The 24,429-nt window shown below is 42.0% G+C and overlaps 1 protein-coding gene across 12 annotated transcripts in view; it reads left to right on the top strand.

Annotated features, from left to right (window-relative positions):
- elavl4 (ELAV like neuron-specific RNA binding protein 4) overlaps positions 1–24,429 on the top strand; it is a 72,299-nt gene that overhangs the window by 32,789 nt on the left and 15,081 nt on the right. For all 12 annotated transcript variants that reach the window (XM_047587745.1, XM_047587739.1, XM_047587736.1 and 9 more), the window contains 3 exons: positions 946–1,192; positions 12,478–12,581; positions 15,911–16,064. In XM_047587745.1, coding sequence (XP_047443701.1) covers positions 946–1,192; positions 12,478–12,581; positions 15,911–16,064 — 505 coding nt within the window. The remainder of the gene's footprint in view (positions 1–945; positions 1,193–12,477; positions 12,582–15,910; positions 16,065–24,429) is intronic.

Genomic DNA, 24,429 nt, shown 5'->3' with positions numbered 1-24,429 from the left:
GCATATATTTTATCAAACTGTGCATATTAATAAATGTGATATACTATATTCAAACAACTTCCTCACAACCTTTACATGTTGTATTTATTTTTATAAAATAAAAACATAATCGATCTGTGAGATCGGAAAAAATCTGACCTCCTCATTTGAGATGAAAAATCTCCATTGTCCATAAACAGCATTAGAACAAAGCATTGCCAATAAACATAAATACAACAACACAGTCTTCCAGAATAATGTCCTCTGTAGAGAAAAAAAATCCAAAGATAGAGTTGTTTGGCTACAGGAGAAGAATCTCTTTCCAACTGTGAAGCTACTGAACTATCAATTCTACATTATACCGTTGACAAAATAAAAGGTAAAATGAGACCATCTGTCCCAAAGCTGAATCTGAACTAGAAGTGGACATTCTAACAGGACACCCATCCTAAGCACACTTGTAAACCCACCAAGGAGTGGCTCAAAAACAAGAAACAGAAAGTTATGGAACGACCTAGTCAGTATTAGAATTTGCAAGACAAACCTGGAACATCTTGTAGCTGAAGAAATGTTGTAAGGGAGAGTATTCAAACGTCTTGGCCAGTCAGTGTCAAAGACAGGGCAGATATGCAAATCATTACAGGACATCAGTCCTGATTAAAAGGACAATGCTTCTGAGGCCTACTTACTTTTTCACATTTGCGGATATTTTTGTAGACATTTTCTATGTAGTGTTATTCAAGTATCTCACATTAAACTGTAGACACTATTTCTAAGACAACCAATGTTTGCTTGCCCTAATATCTCAAAAAATACATTTTAGAAAATTTTTGTGTCTTTTTTAAAAACCATCCGGTGTTCGAAATTGCTTAGCCCTGCAAAGAAGCTTTTGCTAATAGTGAAAGCCATGTCTCACTTTCTTTTTCCCTGTCCTGTCTCTCTGGGTTCCTCTTTGCCTTTCCTCAGATCATCAGTAACATGGAAGCTCCAGTGACAAATGGCCCCAGTGGGGGAGGCACCACAGCCAATGGGCCGACAACCAACAGCCGTGGCTGCCCCTCACCCATGCAGACTGGTCCAACAAATGATGACAGCAAGACAAACCTCATTGTCAACTACCTGCCCCAGAACATGACCCAGGAGGAGTTCCGCAGCCTGTTCGGTAGCATCGGCGAGATTGAGTCCTGCAAGCTGGTTCGCGATAAGATCACAGGTACAAAATGGAGAATGTCTGAGTTACACTGGGGTGTTGGCTGGTTGTGCTTCCCAAAATATAAACTCCAGTTTGATTGTTTCTAATGTTTCACTGAAGAACAAATAACATGATACATTCACTATAATATAGTTAAGAAGAAAGGTAAGGAGGAGCTCAATTTATGATGCAATTTAAGGAGCGCCCTTATATCGACATCAGTATTCTTGTTATAATCGAGTTTTTAAACATTTGCGTTTTTGTATTTGAATTTACACATTATTTCTTTGTCCTTTGATTACCTCCCACTTCAAAGAGAAAATATTCTTACAGTAAAAAACATTACAGTAAAGACATACAAATCCATGAGAAGTGTGTCTTAAGGTTTCTCTATGTTGTTGAGTACATAGGCAACAAAGCGTCTTACAGGATGTTGGTTTCCAGACATGTAGGGTGGAACAAGGTAGGTTCATCTCTAAAGTAATAGGAATGTGAGATTAGATTTCATAGTTACTAGTTTGCACTAGTGTTTGTATAGGCATCTATGTTAACAGCATGCAATAAATACTGTTTAGCTAATATTACTAATTGGTAATATTATTATTTATAGAGCGGTAACAGATAACCAGATTTAAAAGTAAATCTCTAAATATGATCAAAACTCGGATAATAACACATATTTGTGTAAATTGAACATCATTTTGGACAAAGGAAAAAAGAACATACACTATACATACCAGAATGCAACTGAGCTGGAAAGTATTTGCTTTCCGACAGTTTAACTGGCCTGGTCCTGATGGGGCTTCTTTTTCACCAGGGCATCCTGCTTTTACAATATAAATACCTCTACCATCTTACACAGTTTTTAATTCTCAACAGCCACATGTTTGAAAATAGTTGTCAGTCTTTCTTTGTATTTGTCTTTACTGTCACAAACTCTGGCAACAATAGTATGTTTGTCTTAAGAAAGACAGACCTAACACATCAGGCAGCTTATGTTACTGTTCACACACTGCAATATCAAAGAGAGGTAAAGAGGTAGTCTTGTCTACTCTGTGTATGAATATAAATACACAAGTGGGAAATAAGACACAACCAGTTCAAACTTAAGTCTGTGATTATTCCAAACAGTACAGATGTTTCAGAGGAATCACTGCATCCAGTGTCTACAAGGACAAATTCATCTTTGCCCTTTGTGTGTGCTCAAGCGTGGCGACTCAGCAATGCAGCAAAGTGCCACATGTTCTCCAGAGGTGTTTAAATTAAGCAGCACTTTGCAGTGCTAATCATGGCTGTAATCTGGGCGTAGTGGCTGTGTGGGTGGTCATACAGCAGATGGATCGGGGGGTTGGGGTGGTGCAGCTCTGTGATAATGCTCCATAATGGCTTTCATTTTAGATCCTACTTACTGACACTCTTCTCCTGATAATCTCATTAAAGAGCACCAGGCAGGCAGGCAGTCGAGATCACCAAGCCATTCTCAGATAGCAAGCATGCAGCCAAGGGTAAAGAGAGTAAACACACACAGATACATTGCAGTCGAACATAATAGTAGAATTAGAATTCCTGCAATAGATTAAGCTCAACCAAAAGCCAATAGCTATGACAATTTTGACGGTAAACCATCTCTGGTTTATAGTCCCAGCCATTGCCGCCTCCTTCAGGTCTCTTGTTCTTTGAAGTGTATTTCTGCTGCTCCATGACTCCTCTTTAGGACCATCTTCCTCTTCCACCGTAATGGGCCACAAAATGGAGCCTGAGAGTCAGATACACTAGGATAATGGAAGATGGTGTGTACAAAAATAACACTGGAATACCACATGCTATCATCATCACTATCACCATGTTCTCTCTCCACCTGATTTTCCCCTAAAGTGTGATTTGCCAAGCAACAGTGAGGAAGCAAGCTAACAACAGACATTTGGGGGAGGCCTTAAAAACGACCAGGATTGCTGTAAACCGGCTCAGGTCCTAAATGGGGACTGGGAGAGAGGTAGCAATATTTGTTCGCTCACTACTGAGCCATTTAGTGTGCTTCTCTGCACTCCACTATAAGGTCTGTTTGATGACTTAGCATCAACGCAAAAAGTTAAAAATAAATCCTGCCCTCCCTCCATCTCCCCCTGTGGTGTATTCCTGTTTTACTCTCCCATGGGTGCAATTTTCTCGTGGAAACTTTTAGGCTAACAAAGCACAGATCGTTTCTAGCAAGGAACGCCAAGAGGCTGCATGCTCTCTAGCAGTCATCTAAATCATTAACAGACTAGGCCAGGTTTGTGAGAGGGAGAGTGAAGGAGAAAAAAAACATCACACTTATATATGTACACCTGTACATTTTTCTTTCATGTCACAAATATGTGGATATCCAAAAATAATCTGCCTGTGACATATTTTTTCATTCATTTCATTTCATTAAGTCAAGACTGAAGGAGGAAAAAAAACTCTTACAATGTTGAAATATCAGAATGAAACTTGAGAATCTGTCTCGAGGAGAGTTCTGTAGTTACATATTATTCATGCTGGTGGGAATAAGGCCCTGGTGCATTCATATTTTTATTCAGGATGAAGATATGAAGAGCATGAACAGCATAGAGTACAATGCAAGAACTGAATTAAATTCCTACAATTATTCAAACATGTGCTCGGGTAATTTTATTACTGAATCTTTTCACGATCCACGTTGTCCCATTTTGTACTACCTCTGTATGTATTTTATTTGAAATGCTGACAAATGTATATTTGTCAGCAATTGTTTTCTTTGCATCTCTGACTCTCCAGTGTTTGCTTCTTGACTAACCTTGCTGTCAAGGTGTGAGCACTTGAACCTCTCAGTGGTGTATGAGACAGACAGGTCCTGAGTGTCCTCTCGACTTCCTGTGGACTTGCTGCTGTCAGCTCCAATGACGCCAGGATCGTGTGAGGCTCAGGCGGGTGCGGGCAGGCGTGGACACTTCAGCTCCGTCTGTCACCCTGGCTGACTTCAGCTGGTGGAAAAGCCACCTCTGGGTGTCTTTCTTGCTCCCCACACACCTGCCTGCTTGCCTACCTTCCTGCCTGCTTGCACAACTACCTCTTCCTGGTGCTCTCATAACACGCCAGGGACATGCAGGTTAATCTTTTATTTAAGGCTAGCTTACACGCACCTAGCTGCCACCCACACACACTTGCACATAAGCCCCAGGCCTCCACCTGTGAATTTACTGTCTGACAGAGTACACTTAAAGAGACGATATCGTTAATGTTATTCTGCTGTCTCAGTTAAGTCTGCGCCATATACAGTAGTAGCTTTATACTTGTCCTTCATTCCAAGCAGAAAGCACTCTACGTATAGAAAGGTTACGTCACAGCCACAGTGACACTCTGGCCATGTAAATGTTTTCATTTACAGCATTCATAATTTTCCTTTACGCCTTCTTATGTGAATTCAAATGCCTCCGTACTGAGACTTAAATAAAAATACACAAGCCTTTATGTAGACCTCGCAATATACTCAGCACCCGTGAACATCTACACGTACCCATGCAAATCCATGCCAACACACACACAAAATGGAATTGACTGATCCTTGTCAGTCAGTCATTGTTCGAGATCATTTTCTGCATCAGCTGCATTTCTGCTAGAGAAAGGAATGCATTTGTTTTCATAATGACATGGAGAAGAAGAAAATAGCTTTTTATGCTGGAACAAGAATTGATGGGGGGGTCACAGCATTTGACAGGCTTCAACAGCAAAGTCTACTCACCTTTTTAATACCACTAACTCCATTTTGTCCATTTATTCATATAAAATGGCTCTTATCTCTGCATCAAACCCTGAAAAGACACCCCAAAGCACACCGTCTGAAGCCTTTTGTGAACGCTTCTCCAGTCACCTTCCATGTGTTGGTTTTTTACATGGAATCTACGGAGCTGATGCAAATCATAGTGACAATGTAGCAAGCCAAGCAGATGTTGGCTATGAAAAATAGATGGACTCTGTGATGTCAGATGTGGAGTAGTTGAAGCTGGAGCGCCTCTGACAGAGAGCACAATATGAAAGCCTGCTGCGAACCCAGTTCCTACATAAGGACAGGTAATCCTCATTCGCAAAACACACTTAAGTTTTGCTGAATTTAGCTTGCTTTATAAGCAGAAGCCAACAGTAGAAGCATCGCACCTCCATCAACAGCACCCACAGGTATTGCAAACATAAAATGTCCATCCCTGATCTGCAAGGACAGATGGATAGAGCTCAGGATAGTGCTCAAGGTCTATCGGTCTTACAGGCAAATCAAATATTCACCATATAAACCTGAGTTAACCCACATCTCTTTGTTGCTACTGAAATATACAGCTACAGCACACTAGGAGTAAAGCTAATTTTTTTCATACTTTGGACTCCAAGTCGAACTATCTCTCACATCACTACCAGAGCAATAGGAACAAAACTCACTATTATTCTGTCAGTGATGGGATTCATTTACACCTATGCTGCACACATGCAATGTTATTCTGTTCTACATAGGCTTTAAATCCTTTCTGAAATCATGTTGTGGGAGATCTGGTGTAGTGCTTGTAACCCACGTGCAGGCTACATTTATCTGAACCTGGAATGGGCTGAAGGCTGAAGATAGCGTGAACAAAGCTGACAGGGAAAGAGATGAAAAAAGGATTTGACATCTCCAAAGCCAGGTATTAAGAGAGCAGCCTGGCTCAGAAGTGCATACACAAGCAGGCAGACACACATTAAAGTTTCAGAGTCCCAGGTCCCAAGGATGTCCTGTCTCTCTCCTCTTAACACCACCCCGCCTTCTGTCCCCTCCCCTCCCCTGCGTAGGACCCAGAACTGAACGTCTTGAGCTTGCCCGGGTGCACTGCCCCTCTTGTGACCCTGACGTCAGACAGCCTCTGTCCTCTCTCATTTTACTTTGAGTGCCCTTTACATTGAATACAGGGGTTGTGACTGTCCCTTGTGCCGTCCTCAGATCCAGAGGCAAAAAGTGCCTCGAGGCGAGTTTACTCGCCCTCCAACCCTCCACTGTACAGGAAGGGGTCCTTTTGTCCTCAGCATGTGCGCCACCGGGCATGCAGGTCACTCGTGTGTTCTCAGAAGGAGTCCAAGCGGATGCAACTGGTTAGGGTCTACAATCCTAACATAACGGGGTTATCCAAGACTTAAAGGGGAGTTCTCTATCTGTCAGCTTCCCTTCTGTTTCTCAGCTGCATAGTTAGGCAACCATCCCACACACTGCAGGCTGCAGTCCACTGGCCCCAAGGCCCGGGGAGCCACCACGAGGGGGTGGTTTACGTGTGTGTGTGTGTGTTTGTCCCCGAGTTTCTATGTGGGCAAGTGTGTGTCTGTGTGTGTGTTGGTGGAAGCAGGGCCTTGGGAGCTGAGAGTGGGAGCCTCCTGACTGCAACAGTGGCTGCTACCTTGGCAACCCAGGAGGGAAAGATGTGTTGAATGAGTGAGTGGGAGAGGTATCTACAGTAGATGCGTGTGTGCGGAGGACGTTGCTGTTTATGAATTTAGTTATTTAAACCAGCCCAGTACATACCACATGCTAAGCATTTACTGTACTGCTAGTATTTAAGATGCTGCAGTCTTTTGTCCTTTTTGTGTTTATTGTTTTGCCAACTCCCTCTCCCCATTGTCTTTGGAGCTGAGAGTCTTAAAGGTAAGTGAAGTAGATTTTGACATGAAGCTGGTGACAGGGCACTTTTTTAAATGTTGGGGAGAATGGCCCATCAAAAATAGAACTACCTGAAGTTGCTGCAACAGCAAGGGGCAGCATGTCAGCTATGGGACAGGATGGGAGCAGTGAATGTGACACATTGGTTTTGACAAATAGAAATGTTTTTGTCTCCTTCTGCCTCATCCTAAAATGTTGCTAAATTTAAGACTGACCAAACAGATCTTACCATGTTTGGGCAGAGGGAGCTCATCCTTTCAAGGTGTGTTAGCGTCACCAGCCCGTAGCTCTGATGATACAGCTAATAATACAGCTCCCCCTCAACCTTTTTGATGCTTCTGTCCTCCCATGACTTCTGAATGACAGATAGACTCTGCTGCTGCTGGCAGCATGTGGGACTGTGGGAACAACTGGAAATGTTTTATAGATAGCTTTTAAAGGTCCCTTCGCACATATCATATTTTCATCAGACACATTCAAGCCTTATTTTATTAAGCTCGAAATTCATGCCAAGTTTTTTTTTCCCGTTGGGCAACGCCTATATTTCATAAAAAATATAATACCTTACACAGTAACAGAAGAGAAAACACTGACTAATTTAAATGGCCTCAGTTTTAATTACTCAGAGTTGAGTAATGCAAACAAGTTTTCATTACAAACAACCTTCACTCCAACCACAACACTGTAATATCTCTTTTGACAACACAGTGTCAGTAATTCATACAAACTTTATGATTAACTGACACAATTTCAGAGAAAATTGTAGGATTGCTGCAAGGTACGCAGTAACAAAAAGGTTCTTGCAGCTATGTGTTTCATTTGGTAGCCACCACTTTAGATCAAAGAGTCTATAGTAGGCTGTGTGAGCCTTGCATGGTAGCAGGAGATGAAGATGCTTTCATGTCTTCAGTACAGGCTGTTAGTCACATAATGCAACAAAAGGCACAAAGATAATGATAGGCAGTATGCACTGGAGTCTATTACTATGTGTACTCTCCTACAAGGTGATTGTGTAGCATACCTGAATGTTTAACTTGATTATATACCTGTAAATTCAGTGTAGCCCTGCATCTATTTTGCTGTGTTTATGCCTCTTATCCACACGTATTTATGTAATTTTGCATAGGTATGTTAGTGTGAACTTACACTTCTAACCTTTAGTGGTGGGCGCACACATAAGGGTAAAGTAGAGGTGAAATTACATAGTGGTGCCAGCAGGCAGGACACCCGCTCCAAGTATACTCATTTTCTCATCTCACACACTGGGCAACCTGCTGCTCCTCAGGAAACAAATAATGGCTTAGTCATAACTCCTCGCCAACACACCAAAGAGCTACTCACTAGAAATAGCATGGATTTTACCAGTGCAAAACATGCCCACCTCCCTATACAATTTATGTCAGATTGTACGAAAGGTCTGGCAAAAGAGTGGAGGTGGGTCCTAATTAGCCCCAACCTCTTCACGCTACCACCTCATGTCGTTAGTCCATTAGTGGAAGTGGAGATGTGGCACTATGCAATAAAGCCGTGAAGTGTTCTAGGGATAAAGACTATACATTATATACTATTGTTAACGACCTAGATTCTAAGTTCATTTCATTAGTTCGTTCTTAGGAGATCATGTTCCATTTTGGAGACCTCAAAAATGATTGAATGTTGATGGGGTTTTTTTTCTTTTCTGGGGATATTTGCTTTATATTGACAGGTAGAGGAGAGAGACGAAGGAAATAAAAGCGAGATGGCAGTGGAATGACATCAAATGATCCTTAATCAGGGATGAAACTGTGGAACCACTACTTAGGGCATGCTTAATCTGGCCCGCAGCATGAATTTGCAAAGTGCGAAAATTACATAGAAGACTTCAATTTTTCAATGAACATAACTGTTAGCCCTAATTTGCAGACAGCAGTTTGCCCAAATTGCACTTATTTTTTATTAAATTAAAATTTTTAAAGGACAGTTTATCAAATGTAAACATTGTCCTCATTTAATTGTTCTTCTTTGCACTAAAACAAATGGAAAAAATCTGTCATTATTTGTAGATTATTACGCTGTTATGTTACTGGTCCGGCCTGCTTGAGAACAAATTGGGCTGTATGTGGCCCCAAATCTAAAATGAGTTTGCCACCCCTGACCGAGGGCATATGCACACATGTGTTGTCCACCTTAACCACTCTCCCATCAGGTCTCCCCTGCCATTATTACTGTACATCCTCTTTGTTAAGAAGCCCCTTTTCATTGCTGCTCAAGTTGTCACAACTGTGGCAGAATTTGCGCTGTGCAGCTGGCAAATCAAAGGCAAGTGAATATCTTACATCATTAAAAGGCCATTATGAAGAGCAATGCATCATATGGGTTCTTGGTTTTAATTGACAATTAAAATATATAAGTTAATGTAAGCTAATTGATCTGCATGTGGCAGATTTTTCTGTTAGCTACAACCCCATTAGAGACTATTCATCATGCCTCTTTAATGGCTTCTCTATATTTCCTCAGATGCAGTGCTTAGAATATTTTTTCTGTAATTATGTTAAACTACTAGACAGCCTATGGATATAACATTGCTTGGTGTTTTTCAGACTTTTTTGAGGCAACTGCTCTTTTGAAAGGAATACATTTATTTTTCAACTTTCTATAAACTGTATGATAAACTCTTACGGCTGTTTTATTTGTAACAGCAGCACCAACTTTGAAATGTCAAAGATTGCTCATTAGACTTGATCTTTAACAGAGCTTATATATTTGACTAGGATTAAGTCAGAGCTGACCATGCACAAGTTAAGTTGGTGCGGAGCCATTTTAAACTTGGTCAGAACTGTGCTTACCCACAGTGTGTTGAGCCGGAACTGTGATGTTGTGATCCAAATCCAGGCCTCACGCAGTGCTGATCATGCTGGGGAGTATTCAGGTGGACACGGGAGGTGCTGTGACAGGCTGAAGCCAACCACACTACAAGTTATGCCTGCCTGGTGTAGGTTTCAGACAGAGAACTCACAGCATTGCCTTCACAATATAATCGTGAATACATCATAAAAGATTTAAATCGACTGAGTGACATTTACTATTCAGGAGAACACAACACCAACCACACAACAAAAATGAAGATATTTACTAGTGATCCACTCACCGACCTGCTGCAAGGACATGCTTTACTGCTTGTGTTTGTTTGTGTGTCTCTTTGTGATTGATTGATTACATGTTTACAGGCATGCGTGTGCACATGTGTGTACATCTGCCAGTGCGGTGCGTTGACGTTGCATCTCCCACCCATCGGTGCACATTGCAGGCAACTAGGCAGTCTGCCGGTGGCTCCCTGCTGTTAGCTGCTCCGTAGCGGGCTAGAAATGGTGGGTGGAATCCCCACCTGGAGCTTTTCTGCTGCTGCAGGCAGATGTCTCCCTCCTCCTACCCACATCTCCCTGCTTACCTGGGGAATGATGCCAGCCAGCGAGCCTCACTCCCACCCTCTTCCTTCCAGCCCTAGAGGCCCTGAGCCTTGCCAAAGAGGGAGTGAAAACACTAGTGGGGCTGGAAAGATATGCCAATACCAGCCTAAACTCCCCACGTATACAACATACACACCCAATTAACGTGCACACAAACAAATATCATTTACATATAGCAGCTGCTGAACGCCACATTTATCAGACCTGTAATCAAAGTAAATACAGTATTATTATTGCAGACTCACATGCCTGCAAGTCCACATTTGAAAACCAACGTCTGCACACACACACAGAGACAGACACCTCCTACCTTGACTGCCCGTTTTACAGTAGTAACATCTATGGCTGCCAGTTTGGCCCTATTCGGTTGCGTGGATGATGCCATCAGTGCTAAGTGTCTTGATAGTGTCAAGCACCGACCAGCCCATCTCGATTGGCCCTGTATGAGTGCTCTTCGTCAGCACCTTCTGGTTGCTGCGCTTGTCGAACCTCACATTTCTTGTTGAGATGAGGAAGAGGGGTGAGGAAAGTGCTGGCAAAGTGGGAGGCATGAGTGAGAGAGGTAGTGAAGCCACAGAAGAGCGTTGCAAGTGCAGTAGCAGGCTCTCAGTTGATAAAACTGCGTGTGAGCAGTCTCAGTTCATATATAAATACTGACACTAGATTTATATTTTAGTTAATTCCTTCTGCCACATGTTCTTTTGTCTCTTCATCATCCATAGTCTCTTTTGTGTGTACATTATTTAATATAAAAGGAGAAGCCACACAGAGTATTGTGTGTTATATTTAAACTGATGAACTTAACACCTGATGTCAGCGGCAAGAACAAGGGGAAGAAGAGAGTAAAGAGAGGATGGTTCGTTATAAATAGCAGAGGTCTCTCCAGGATGGCAGGTTTTTAATTAACAATAGAGCGTCTGATAATCCACAGTTAATCCAGGGGAGAAAAGGGAGGAGAGGAGAGAAGAGAAGAAGAGAAAATCATCAGCTGTTTGATGTTAGGACTACAAGTCCCTCCTGGCCCTTCCACTGCTTGCTTCTGAGCTGTTCTGCGCTGTGATATCCATAGCCCAAATGTATTTATTTTGTGAAACAGCCATGCTCCATATTTTGTGATTCACTTTGTCTCTGACTAACCGCTGTCTGTTCCCATTAGCGTGAATATGTGCATGCCGTTCGTCTTAAACTGACTGGGATTTTGTTTGTGTGTGTGTGTGTGTGTGTGTGCTTGTGTGTGGCGTTAGTGGATGGGGGCTGTTTGTGGAATACTAGCCCAATGAAAGCCCTGATGGCTGGAGGCGTCCGCTTAAAGTCCTAAGCCTGTTGAAAGGCTTGATCTTTTGGGGAAACACTGGGAGATGTCAGGCCTGCTTCTCTCTCAAAGGGAGTGTGCTATCTAAGACACTCTGAGCTTAGAGGGAAGTGGGGGTGGTATTTTTCTTCTTTATGCACAGCTGCAAAGAGTATAACAAATATATTGTTTGTATCTACTGTGCTCTTTGATGGTGTCATAATACAAAGACACATGGAGTTAAAATGATAGTTTATAGTTTATTTTGATAGTTTATTTCAAGCATTCACTACATGCACTGGACAGCAGCTAATGAGGAGGTGTTCAAGGGTCACATTATGTGTACAAGTTATCAGGAAATCAAGATTATGACATGAAATATCAGTTAGTTTTCTTTTTTTTATTATTATTATTCTGTTCCTGGACCAGGATTAACTCTTGAATGAGGATTTGCTGTTTGTTTTAAGTGACAATAAATAATGCAAGAGGAAGGAGAAAAGGATGAGCTGTCTTACTCATCACACGTTTTAGAGCTCAAATCCAAACAGTCGTGGCAACAAAGCAGGCTTCACATGACACACAGTTGACAAAAGTCACACCAAGACTCTGGGCGCCCGAGGCAGGAGTTACTGTGATCTTGTCAGTAGTGATAAAGATATGTTGTAAAGGATTTTTCAGGGGAGGATGTATGTTGTCCAAACGGGCGCCTATTGATAGGAGCAAGGAATGCATTTAATGTTTCAGTGTTACGAAGGACACGTCTCCCTCCTATATGTCTCTCCTGTAGGTTGTTGGATAATGATAATACAAGATGTTTTCTTGTTGATTGTGAGGAAATGAAAAAAAAGAAAATAATGCTGTTGTTTTTTTTTTTCTTTTCCCCTTGCTGGTATTTCAGGACAGAGTCTGGGCTACGGTTTTGTCAACTATATCGATCCAAAGGATGCAGAGAAAGCCATCAACACGTTAAATGGACTCAGACTTCAGACCAAAACAATCAAGGTAATTGTGTCTCTACAAGTCCAACTGCAGCACACAATCATAAAATCCTAAAAACATAACACATGAAGAGTTGCAAAAGTTGTGGAGGTCTTATTAAATCTAAATTATAAGGCTACTTTCTTCTTTCCGAGTGCCCTTTTACATAGTGATGCCATTAATGAATGTGCTGGGGGGCGAGACGGGATTAACATGCATGAGCCTCAGAAATAAAAAAGACCTTCTAAATCAAAGAGACACATTAAAAAGCTTGTGACTATAGTTGAAATGCTAATTACTATTTAAATGTCAAAATGTAAAGGTGAAATTATATAGATATCTCTGAGTGAAAGGGAAGAAACACGTCAATCATGGCGTTTTCCAAAATAATTGAAGGCTCTGATATTGCATTTTAAATGGCATGACTAACACACAGGCTTTGTGGTGGCTGTCACAGAGGTAAGACGGATAAATTGGTGCCAACACTGTGCTGTCCTTTCTTCAGACACATTTGGAGGAATTAAACCTTACAAGTATTTATTTTTGCGAATGTTTTACAACAACATATCAATCTTCCTGCTCATCAAATTTTTTCTCTTAAATTCTCTGCTGTCGTCTTCTCTGCCCAGGGCCTGCGGATATGTTGCCGCTTTTAAGCTGGGCAGTAATCTGTTGCTCAGTGGTAATCCCTGGATTCTAGCTTTCTGTCATCTGATCTAATCTCATCTAATCTAGTATAATCTAATCTAATAGGATGGGATTAGCCTGTTTGTGAATGGGGAATCCCATAGAGACTCCCTCCATTCCCTAGACAGCATAAACTGTACGGCTTGGCCTTGAATCAGCACTGTACTCCAAGTCAGGTCAAAATTGTGCCGCTAAATTGAGAGTGATACCACGTAATATGTGGTGTAGGGATTGATGTGTGTTTTTCTGCTCGTGTTGTGTTAGTGATGTAAGTGTTTGATGTGAGATATGCAACGATTTGTTGTATTTGTTAGGGATAGTGGACTGTGTCTGTATTTGTGTGTGTCTTCCATACGATCAGCAGTTTCTGCATAACATGACTGCGTATGGATGAGCCAACAAACAGAGACAGGGCGTACTGGCATGTGTATGTCAGCGCACATAAAGTATGAGCTTAACAGGAGCACTTAAATCATTGAAATTTTATTGAAATTGAAATTCAACATAGTATCTGCAGTATTTTACCCAACCGTTCCCCAGGCAATACTTTCTGTATCTTAGCTATAATAAATAAATAAATAAATTAACAAAGAGTGCCTTTAAATGAAGGCCTGCAAATGCCATCTTGTGGCCGGGAAAAGAGCTAGAATTCAGTATGTGTTTCTACGTGATACGGCTTCGTGATATTTGAGCTTTATATAGAAAAATGTATTTTATGCACATAAACAGCACAGTGCGCAGCAACCAACACAGACCCTTAAGTGAAAATGGACTTTGTCAATTTTCAAAAATGGAGGAGTTGAAGGTTGTTTACATAGTGTGACATTCATGAGGTCTTTATTGAGCGTACCATTCTGAGTTCACAGATTTTCACTCTCGCACTCTCATGACACAAGCGGTTGCCTCAAGTTGTTCCTGAGATAAAGGCTGTCTTCTTAATGGCAGAGGACAACTCTGCATCTCTGTCTGGCACTATCGCTCTTTCACACTTTATTTCCTCCCTCCCACTATCCACTTTCCTTGCTTTCTCCCTCTACAACAGACTGAAACCCCTAAAGGTAACAAGTCAAATTAAAAGGCAGCGCGGTAATTCTAAAATTAAGTTTGTCGCTCTTTCATGTCACACCCTTCCCACTCTCTGCCACTACACTTGTGAGGAAACGCTTGGCCCAGAGATTCACATGCTCTCGGGCGATGTGTCTCTCAGAAGTGTCGTTGAGTTGGTTTCGCTGCTGCGGTTTCCTCCACCATGACACCTCAGATTTTGTCAGTGAAGGCTGCGATGCAGCTTTCCTACTGAGGTGTGAGAGGAAGCAGCGTGCCAAAGGTGAGAGGAGCTCACAGTGACATGCATGCACGTAATCCGAGACACATTTAAACCGCGTGCGCTTGTGATCACTTTAAACCTCACACTTACAGTTTTTCTAACTTTCCTGCGCATGCACTCTTTCTCTCTTTCACACATGCACCGCACTGTACTTGTACACAATACAGCCTGAGGAGGTGTTGATGGATTAGACATCTGGAGTTGGCTGACAAGGAGAGAAGATGAGGGAGAGCTGTATAGAGAAGAAAGAGGGGCAAACGAGAGGCAGAATCTGGAAGAGAACGAAAGGTTTAGTATGGAAGCATGCAGGAAGGAAGCAGCCGGAAAATATCCAGGCGGCAAAAAAGGAGAGTTGCAAAGAGGAAGACAGAGGAGCTGTGCAGAGAGGCTAAAGAGGAAGATGTGTGAAAGAAAAGTGAGACGTGGGAAAAGCCAGCTGTTCCCAATCCTGTTCTCTCACTGTTAGAGTTCAGTAGGATTTCCATGCTGTTGCTCAAGGATATGACTGCATATCCACCATATTTGCCTGACTTTAACCTTATTTGATGACTTATGTCTCCACATGTCAGCGGTAATGAAAGTACTGCAAGAGAAAGCTGCTCCAGTCAGCAGCAGTAGTAGTGGGATTTACACAACTTTCACTGCAGCAAAATCATGTCTATAAAGGAAGATGTTATAGTTAAGTTCACTGGAAAAGACCTACTGACAGGAGCTGCACAGCATAGTGTAACCAGATATTCAGCTTCTGCCCTTTTCACCATTAGAGATGACATTCACATATACAATCCTCCAGGTAGAAAGCTAGGAATGGCTGCAAAAATGTCCTTGTAAAGCAAGCTGGCATTGACTAAGCAGTCAAATAAAAATCTGCAAACGCAACACATTAACTCTTCCCTTTACTCTTCATTCATATTTTTAAACACAATAGGGCTTAGAGCTAAAACTCATCGGTCCCAATCCTGTTCACTGGTAACCTGAGCCGCCCTTTTAAAGTAAGACACCTGTGGTTTATACGCAGGGGGAAAAAAAGTTTCCTATGCCTCCCTTAACAAATGACAAGCACAAAGCACAAAGTGTTATCTCTCCAATGTTCTTAGAAGCTAAATCTTTTCCTAACAACGATAATCCCTGACGCAAGAAAACACAGTCACATTTTCCTCCCTGTGGATCCAATGATCCACACCCGTGCCCGTCCACAATACACATACTCACAAAAGCCATTCAACGCTATAATCTTATTTAGATTTGAGATCTTCACAGTTTTAATGTGTAATAAAAAAAAATTAAAAAAAACGATGCCCTAATTTATTTATACAAGTTTCTGTTTCTTTTCCCACAGGTGTCATATGCACGACCCAGCTCAGCCTCCATCCGTGACGCTAACCTGTACGTGAGCGGCCTGCCCAAGACTATGACCCAGAAGGAGCTGGAGCAACTCTTCTCCCAGTATGGACGCATCATCACCTCCCGTATCCTCGTCGACCAGGTCACAGGTATCCATGGGGCAGCGCCTCTTTCCTTTTTTAGACGTGGACATAGATACATGAACTAACTCAAACACACATCCCGTTGATATTTCTGTTTATGTGGGATATCAGAGCATCTCAGCATTCCTTCGCGCCATCATCTTCTTTCTTTTCAGCAGCATTTCATGTTTCGTACTTGAAATGCATCCGTGCCACATTTGAATTTATGATATGGCCATTTTTAACATGGGAACATCTTGGTTTGATGCAGGCATAGTAATGACTTCATTGATTTAAAAATGGACAGAGTGAATAAAACCTCTCTGGCTGCAGGTTTGAGGTGCTGTGTGCTCACGCTGCACTTGTCCGTCTGCACCATTCAGGCAATAATACCATTTCCTGGAGAAACCTCTCTCAATTTGTTGAGCTGGTGTTGTTACGGTTGACTGTTTCAGAGCAATAAGACCGGTAATGTGAATGACTACAGGTGCATTTATTTGCTGGCACTGTCGTGTTGCACCTACATAGAAAAAATAAAGCAGTAGCTGCAAATACGACACAGTCTGTGCACACAAGGCCAACCTCTTTGTGCCTGCTCTTACACCGAGATGTGTTGATGTCATGAATTACTGGACTATGCATGCCTTCTTATATCGGTACATAAAGTAGACAGACTAATGAAAATGAAAAGCACAGATATTTAATTCCCTATATGTGTGCAGATGGAAAAAGCAAAGGTGTGCTAGGTTCAGCTATTCTACATGACTGAAATTATATGATGTATTCTAATTTTTAGAATAAACAACAAATAAATTATAGCTATCAGAGTTTCTGAAATAATTTTTCACCATTTGTTAGGTGCACTGCAAACTAGTAAAACACTGTTAATCTGATGATGTGATATATTTTAATATTATAGCCAGATCTTACAGCAAGTAAGCGAGTGACCTCAACAGGCAAATTTTTTGAAGCAAAAGCCAAGCTGAAGGTACCGAGGGAAAAACACTCTTTATATGAAAGGGAAAAGCAGTATAATATTCAGCATATACTCAATTACACAATCCAGTACATCAAAAACACAAGAATGAATCACATCAGCTCATTGTATTGCAGAAGAACCCCTCCAGCGTGTCTCTTAGATCCATTTCAGGGGTTGTGTGTGTGCCTTGAGGCTCCAACCTGCTCCAGTGTTATGTGCAATGTGTACTGATGAAGCAGAAAGGGAGCAGCATGCTGTAAGCCACACTCATTTGCCTAAGCAGAATAAATCACTGCTGGCAGTGAAGTGCATGCCTGTCTGTACACACTGAGCAGGGGAAGGAGAGAGGGGAAGAGAGAGGAGCAAAGGAAAGGAAAACAAAGGACAGGGGAAAAGGAGAGTGGGAGAGTGCATATGAGGACAGGGAAACAAAGAAAAGAGCAAGTGAGAGAGTAGATGTGCAGAGATGTGGGAAAGTAAGGAAACGAGAAGAGGAAGGAAGCAACGAAAGAGCTCAGGAGGATTGAAGTGAGAGGTAAAAGATATACTGTCGTCCACACCCATTTAGACAACATTGGCACAGCTCTTGCCCATCAGTTTTAAGTAATAGATGTGTCATACCATCATGCCACTTAGACCCAGATGACTCCCTAGAAAACAACACAGCCACGCAACACACAGCAAAGACACATCTGTTCAGCCACATTCACATCCCTGATTTTTAGCTTTGGGGCTCAGGCCACATGCCATGAATAAAACAAATCACAGCGCAGACATCCACAAGAGGTTGGGTTCATAAGAGGTTCAGTGATTCATAGTAGTCATTCTTGACTGGCACAAGGCGTGTTTTAAGGTGTAGCACTTAACATGTCCCAATAAAATGTGGCAACAGTCAATTCTCACCGCCAAGTATAACATAGATCAAAGACACATGCTCAACTGGGAAAATAAAAGGCTCTGACATCTTCTCACATCCCCAGATTTAAAGCTGACACTTAGCTGTTTACTATTCGTACATGTTTCTTTTTGGAGGAATAAAACCTACTAGAATTTGATCAGGAATTTAAGTCACTGTCCATCGCAAACAAATGCTTTGCACAGCGTGCTCATACTGCAAAGTATGTGATGTGTGTGTTGCTTTTCAGTATCATGTCAGTCTTTTTTGTCTGACAAGTAAATCACAGGGAAATTTTAAGATGAGCTACTAATAAATTATTTTACAGTTGTAAGTACACTACAGATGTAGGACTACACAACCACTGTAAAACATTATATCAGTCAGTAAACTCTTAAATATGAGTTTCCACTGGTTGTAGCTGGGACATTTTATTTCTGACTTTTCCAAGGAACTTAAACATTGGTTGCCTGTGATTTTGTTGTAATTTATACTCTTGAAGTTAAGGCAAATAGGTCCACTGACATATGAAAAGCAAAAGAAATTTGTTTTTTCAAAACAATCTGCTTTACTCCAGTGCAGTAGGTGGTAGTAATGCAGAAATCTGTGCAACACAGATAATGACAATTGACAATGAGAAACAGGGCAACGCTGCAACAACAGCTCTGTAAATAGGACCATTCAGTGCTAGAAAGGAGAAAAGCAGTGTTGGCAAATTGTATGTAAGAAATGCTTAAAGTAGGCAAATATGAAATTGTACAGCTACAAAACCTCTGCTTTTAAAAATGTTGGCCGCAGTAAAATGCTGTGAATACTTGACCACTCAGAAATATTCAGCTCTGCAGGCCCCACCCCCAAACTTCTTGTGCGTTTGAAAAGTACCACCATCTGGGCGCGCTCAGCTACACTAATTGCTGTTCTTACTACTACGCTATTTCCTTGATTCAAAACTGGAATACACACGTACTATATATGCACACCCACAGACACAAAGGTAATGTGAAAGGGAGACAGAGAGAGAGAGAGAGAGATGTTCTGCAAGGTGCCCCCAGAGGGCTATGGATCAGCAGGAGAAATGTTAATGATTAATTAGATGTTAGAGTTGCTGGTGATTAAAAACATGGAGGACTTTAGAAGGGCCCTGAGAGTAGTGTGCTGGCATCATTGACTCATCTTTTTCTTCTCTCTGTTACTGTACAGCCACACAAGACATAACACACCCACCCACCCACACACTCACTGCCATTAAGGGAGAAATGGGCAGCAAATTAAAACACTCAAAAATGTAGGAAAGAGAAGAGAGGACAGACTGATTTAAGCTTTGTGTCAGACAGGTTAGTGGTGTAATTAACAGTGCATGGTCTGGGTAGCCAGACGCAGGATGTGCTAATGTCAGCGCTGTCACAGTGACATCGCTGAAAAGAATTTTGGGTCTTCCTGACTTGGGAGGTAGAAATTGTCAACATGACAACATCACAGGGTACCTATGATCTCTGGTCTTGTCAAAAGGTCTTGTTGCAGGTCATCAGTGAATCATCCACATATTTATTGAATCAGTGACCTAATCAGTGTCTAAAATCCAATTCATTCAGTGATTCACTTTTCCTGGTAAACTGAGGACTGATTTGAGGCACACCCTTACATTCTCAACATTAACAGCATAGACTTTAGAGAGGAGTGATGCACAGACGGAAATACATAGTCACAGCTATGCTACAGAAAGTTGCTGAAGTAACGGATGTTCTTCAGTGACCATTGGCAGATGGGCTGATGATCCCCAGCTCCTGCTCTGCTAAATTGGGAACACGAAGTCTGTTCTCCAAATGACCTCCTCATCAAGAGGATGCACCCTGCAGTCACTCTTCTGTTCGTAAAGACAAGAAGGAACTTTAAAATCATCACTGTTAGCATCATTCACAGTGAGAGGCAGCTGAAACTAAATCCACTAAAACTGCCAAATTGCCCCTGAGACTCTGGGAGTGAATACTACATCGACTTGACAAGGGTATCTCTCCATCTCTTGCTCACCCTCTCCTCTCTCCCGTCCTCTGTCTATTGATTCCTTCTGAATGAATAAGCATATTTTGTCTCATTATCAGAGCAAATAGTGCCAGAGTCCCTCTCCTGTCTTTCTTTCTAACCTTCAGGGAAGGCAGTCAGGCTGTGATTTTCTGTTCTGACAGCTGGTTCAGGCTACCCTCACTTTGAAACAGATATAATATCACAGACAGCACTGGATCAATAGTTGGCTATTCCTAGTTCTTCATCCTGGACCTGTATGCTCACAGAGGTCAATGCTTACCTGATCAATGACTGCAAATACAATCGATCCACAGGCATGCCTTCTACAAACGGCAGCTGTGATGTGGAACTAAATTGCTGCTCAGTGTGTGTAAGGATTGACTGTGAAAAGGCTGATGCCACGTTCTCTTTATGTGGGATGGAAAGTGGCAATGGGAAAGATTCCCATGGCAACAAGTCGTACGCATTCATCCCATCATACAACTCACGACAGTTGCCAGTGTTACTATTAAGTGTATTTTGCACACAGAATGGTTCATCTCTGAGATATTGAGTTAGGCTTGCATGATCTGTTCCTGATCCAAGTAGTGTGAAATTAAGGTTTAGTTACTTTCATATTTGACTAGCACAAAGCATCCATGTTTGAAAGCTTTTCAGACACTTGAGTAGTAACATATTTATGGTATTTTTTCTGCAGCAGTCTGGAGTTGGTTGCATGACATGAGCATGGCATGTAGCATGCATACTGTTTGTATATACGCTTTGATGTGGCTTGTTTCAATGGCCTTCAGACAACTGTAAACACTGAGGCAACTGCAAGGAAAGCTCTTATATAGACTGAAAGCAGCTTCACATCATAGATGACTGTAAAAGCATTCAAATAATGCCAGTACATATCGGTAGTCTTTGTGTGGTCACATAAAATCTATAGCTTTGAAATGTTGATGAAATGTTTCTTGTAGTTATCATAATTGTCTCTCTCTTACTGTCGATGTAACATTGAACGAAATTCAAGCAAACTTCTATCAGCGCCACATTACAGCCACTCTTTGCCTCATATCTGTACAGAAACCTCTTTCTGCGTCTTCTTCCAGCGTTGCGCAAAGCTTTCTGTACTGTATACAAAGATACCAAAACAACATACACCTCAAGGTTGGGCAGATGCCAGTTTGCCGTCTTATTTGTGCAAGTCTTTCCAGTGCTGTGAGAATGGAGCTACATGGCTCTGAAATCTAGCTTTGTGTTTCCTGTGGCATTAACCACTCATGTTTGCATTATATACTTGAAATACCATACATTTCAACTATACTCTCAAAGGAAATATTCCTCCTCTGTAGAGTTCGGATGTTCTTTTCTCTTCACTTGAATAATGAATGTTCCCTTCCAGACTGACACCACACTGAATCCCTGTTCTCTGTCCGTCCAGTAGCAGAGAACAGAATGGTCAAGGTAATACGAGGCGAGGGGTGCTTCCTCTAGTTGGGATTACTGCATCCTTGACTCATACCATCATCTCACATCCCTCTGCCTTTACCTTTTTTTTTTTTTTTCTTGTAATACTAAGAGTGCGTCCTATCTCAGAGAAAGCAGACCGGCAAGCACACAAAACCACATGCAGATATGCACATCAATACATGCGTACGCATCCACTAAACAGATGGTTGGAGCTCTGCTCTGACAGAGGCTAAAGCGGAGGGCACCTCCACTCTTCAAAGTCTCTCCGTCTCTCCTCTTGCTGCTTTTTCAAATGCCATCTGTACCCAGGCTCACTAATGTAACTTAAAACAAGAACACTCTATTATTTTGGCCTCTAATTAGAAGACAGCCGGAAAAGGGGTTCTTTCTGCCTCTGCCATATTCTAAAGACAAGTCTAATCATTTGGTACAGTTGGCACATTATAGTACATCAAGTAAAAGATGAAAGGACTGGACATGAGCAGCAGAATACATGAAAACAACAAGGTTGTGCTTATGTACGCGTGCACTCGTGCATGCGGTGGTCTTGGTGTATGGACTTACAAGAATACGATGCACTAGAACGGTGAATCCGTGTGTCTGGAGAGAAAGAGTGTGTGTTTCATTACCCAGCAGCCACGTGTCTCACCTCTCCTTTTTTCTGCCCTCTCAGAGGAGCAGTCATTTCTCTCTGTCAGTCAGTCAGTGTTTGGGGAAATGATAGTGGGTTTTAGAGAAGGAGCGGCAAGAATAGCACTGTTGCCTTTCATCATCATCCTTTTACCGCCACATCATAACATTCTCCTCGATCACCTTTTCTCCTTTTGTCCTTTCCTTCTTTACTCCTCATCCCCACTGTTATTCTTTCCCGTTCTCCTCTCTTTCCGGCCGTGCCCATCCCCACCGCCAGCACTTGCTTTTCGTCCTCCGTCCTCTCTCTCCCTGTGTCTCCCCCATCCCCAGACTGAGGCAGCGTGTTATTAGTAAGGCAGCCAATGTGCCTGTCGGTGTGTGTTAGAGAGAGATAAGCACAGGTAGAGAGAGTTACATAAGCCTCTGTTGATTACTGTGGAGGAGAGGGAGACCAGAAAAAGGGAGTAAGAAGGAGAGAGAGAGAGTGAGAAAGACAGATTGCTGTACCTTAGTAAGTACATTGTGCTCTCATGTTGCCTGTATGGCTGGCTGCTGGTTGATAAGTAGGCCTAGGCTTCTGGGGCTGGTTGAAAGGACAGTCATTAGGTTGGACTTCCTAGACTGGCAGCTTGCTTCATAGATTGCAAGTTTGTTTTTGTTGCAATGCTTAACAGGAGAAAAATAAACCCATTTCAAGGTTTATAACATTTAATGTGGCACAACACTGTGGTAATAAAAAAAGAAAGCACATGGAATGTGGATCCGCCATTGCATTTTCGACTGGTTCATTAATTACTTCTGCAAGTAGTTTTACTTTTTGACAGATTCCTTTTAAGTGTATGGCTGGTGATTTTCTATCAGTTTCCATGATGTTTGACTCCAAGATACGTGCTTCTGGTCAAATCACAGAGGTTCGACCACCAGTCAGTAAGCTACAGGCAGCTAGGGGTGTGTTTTAGGTGTGACAGCATTTAGATGCAACTGTTTTCCTTACAGTCATTACTAGTTAGCTTTCAGAGTTCTCCTTCCACACTCTCTTACTAAGTGATACGTGATTGGTTAGCTAGATGATGACTGATAGAAGGTTTGTCCAATCACCTGCCAAGCCATCAATGAATTGATGATCTTTACCCGTACTAAAACCTAGCATAACCTACTGCTTCAATACACACTGTGCCATAAATATAGCCGAATATATTTTTTACACTTTGTGACAACAAAACAATAAACTCTCCCTTGCCAGCTCATTAGGTACACTGGTGAAAACAAATGTAACAGTCATATGTATTAATGCTGGAAGTCCAGCAGATGTAAAGATAAAGGCAGTCTCTCTCTGGCAGGGACTTGATTCAGAAAGAGAATTGGACAAACCAATGTGATGCTTGGCGAACATGACATTAAGATAAATTTAGACACGCTGTGAGGAGGTATGAGCATTATGAGAGTTTCAAGGCTCCTATACGTAACCTGTAGATAGAAGAGGCACAAACGCAGCTTATCACACTTGTGTCAGTACAAACGCCTGATTGCGTAAAAATATGGGTTATGTGGTCATCTGCCATCTCTCCTTCCAACTTCATGTACATCTTCAAGGACAAGGGTAGCTTGTGCACAGTCTTGGAAATCTTTCATCTCTCTCGCTCATACACATTTACACAATCCTTCATGCATCGCTCAAAATGGTCATCTCTACTCCTCTTTTCGCACTTGATTCTTAACAGCGCCTCTTCAAGACATCATAAGTATGTGTGTGTGTATGTGTGTGTGGTGTTGTGGCGGACCTTCATCTGTATGCCAAGCATTTGTCTGGAGGCCCTCCAGCAAGAACCAGCTTAGGAGGAGCTCAAGGCCAAACAAGTGTGTGGATTAAAGGACGAAGAGAGTCCTCTCTTCTCCTCTCTCGTCTCAGTGGAGGAAGTGAATGAGCAGTGCGCTCCTCTTCCTTAACTACCATTGAGGTGCCCTTGAGCAAGGCTCTCTGAGTGCCTTACAGACACAGACTGCTGTGAAACCGGGCTGACTCAATTTATCAAGGTGAACTAAAATATTGGGGAGGTTTTCAATGCCCAGTCTCCATTACCAATAACAGTCACTGTCTATAACCCAAAACAGTTCCCTGCAAAGACACAGCAGTGACCTCCGTTTTACCTCACATACAGCACATGCATGACAACTACGATAACAAATGAAGAAACAGTAGGAACAGCAGTGGTTGTTGTTTGCTCCGCGTAGATCCCATTAGAATAGTTATTTTCCTGCTTCTGACAAGCTAATTAAAATGTACAGGTACAGAGTTGGCACAAAAGGAAGCAAGGGAGGGGAAATTGTGAAAGCCTGTCAGGGGAGAGGGAGCCAGAAATGTAAAAAATGAGAATTTAATTTACACCAAGAGTTAATGAGATCATCTA

This window comes from Mugil cephalus, chromosome 6 (assembly GCF_022458985.1).
Source record: "Mugil cephalus isolate CIBA_MC_2020 chromosome 6, CIBA_Mcephalus_1.1, whole genome shotgun sequence".
NCBI lineage: Eukaryota > Metazoa > Chordata > Actinopteri > Mugiliformes > Mugilidae > Mugil > Mugil cephalus.
Note: the sequence above shows the minus strand (reverse complement) of the source record. Positions and strands in the feature narration are given on the sequence as shown.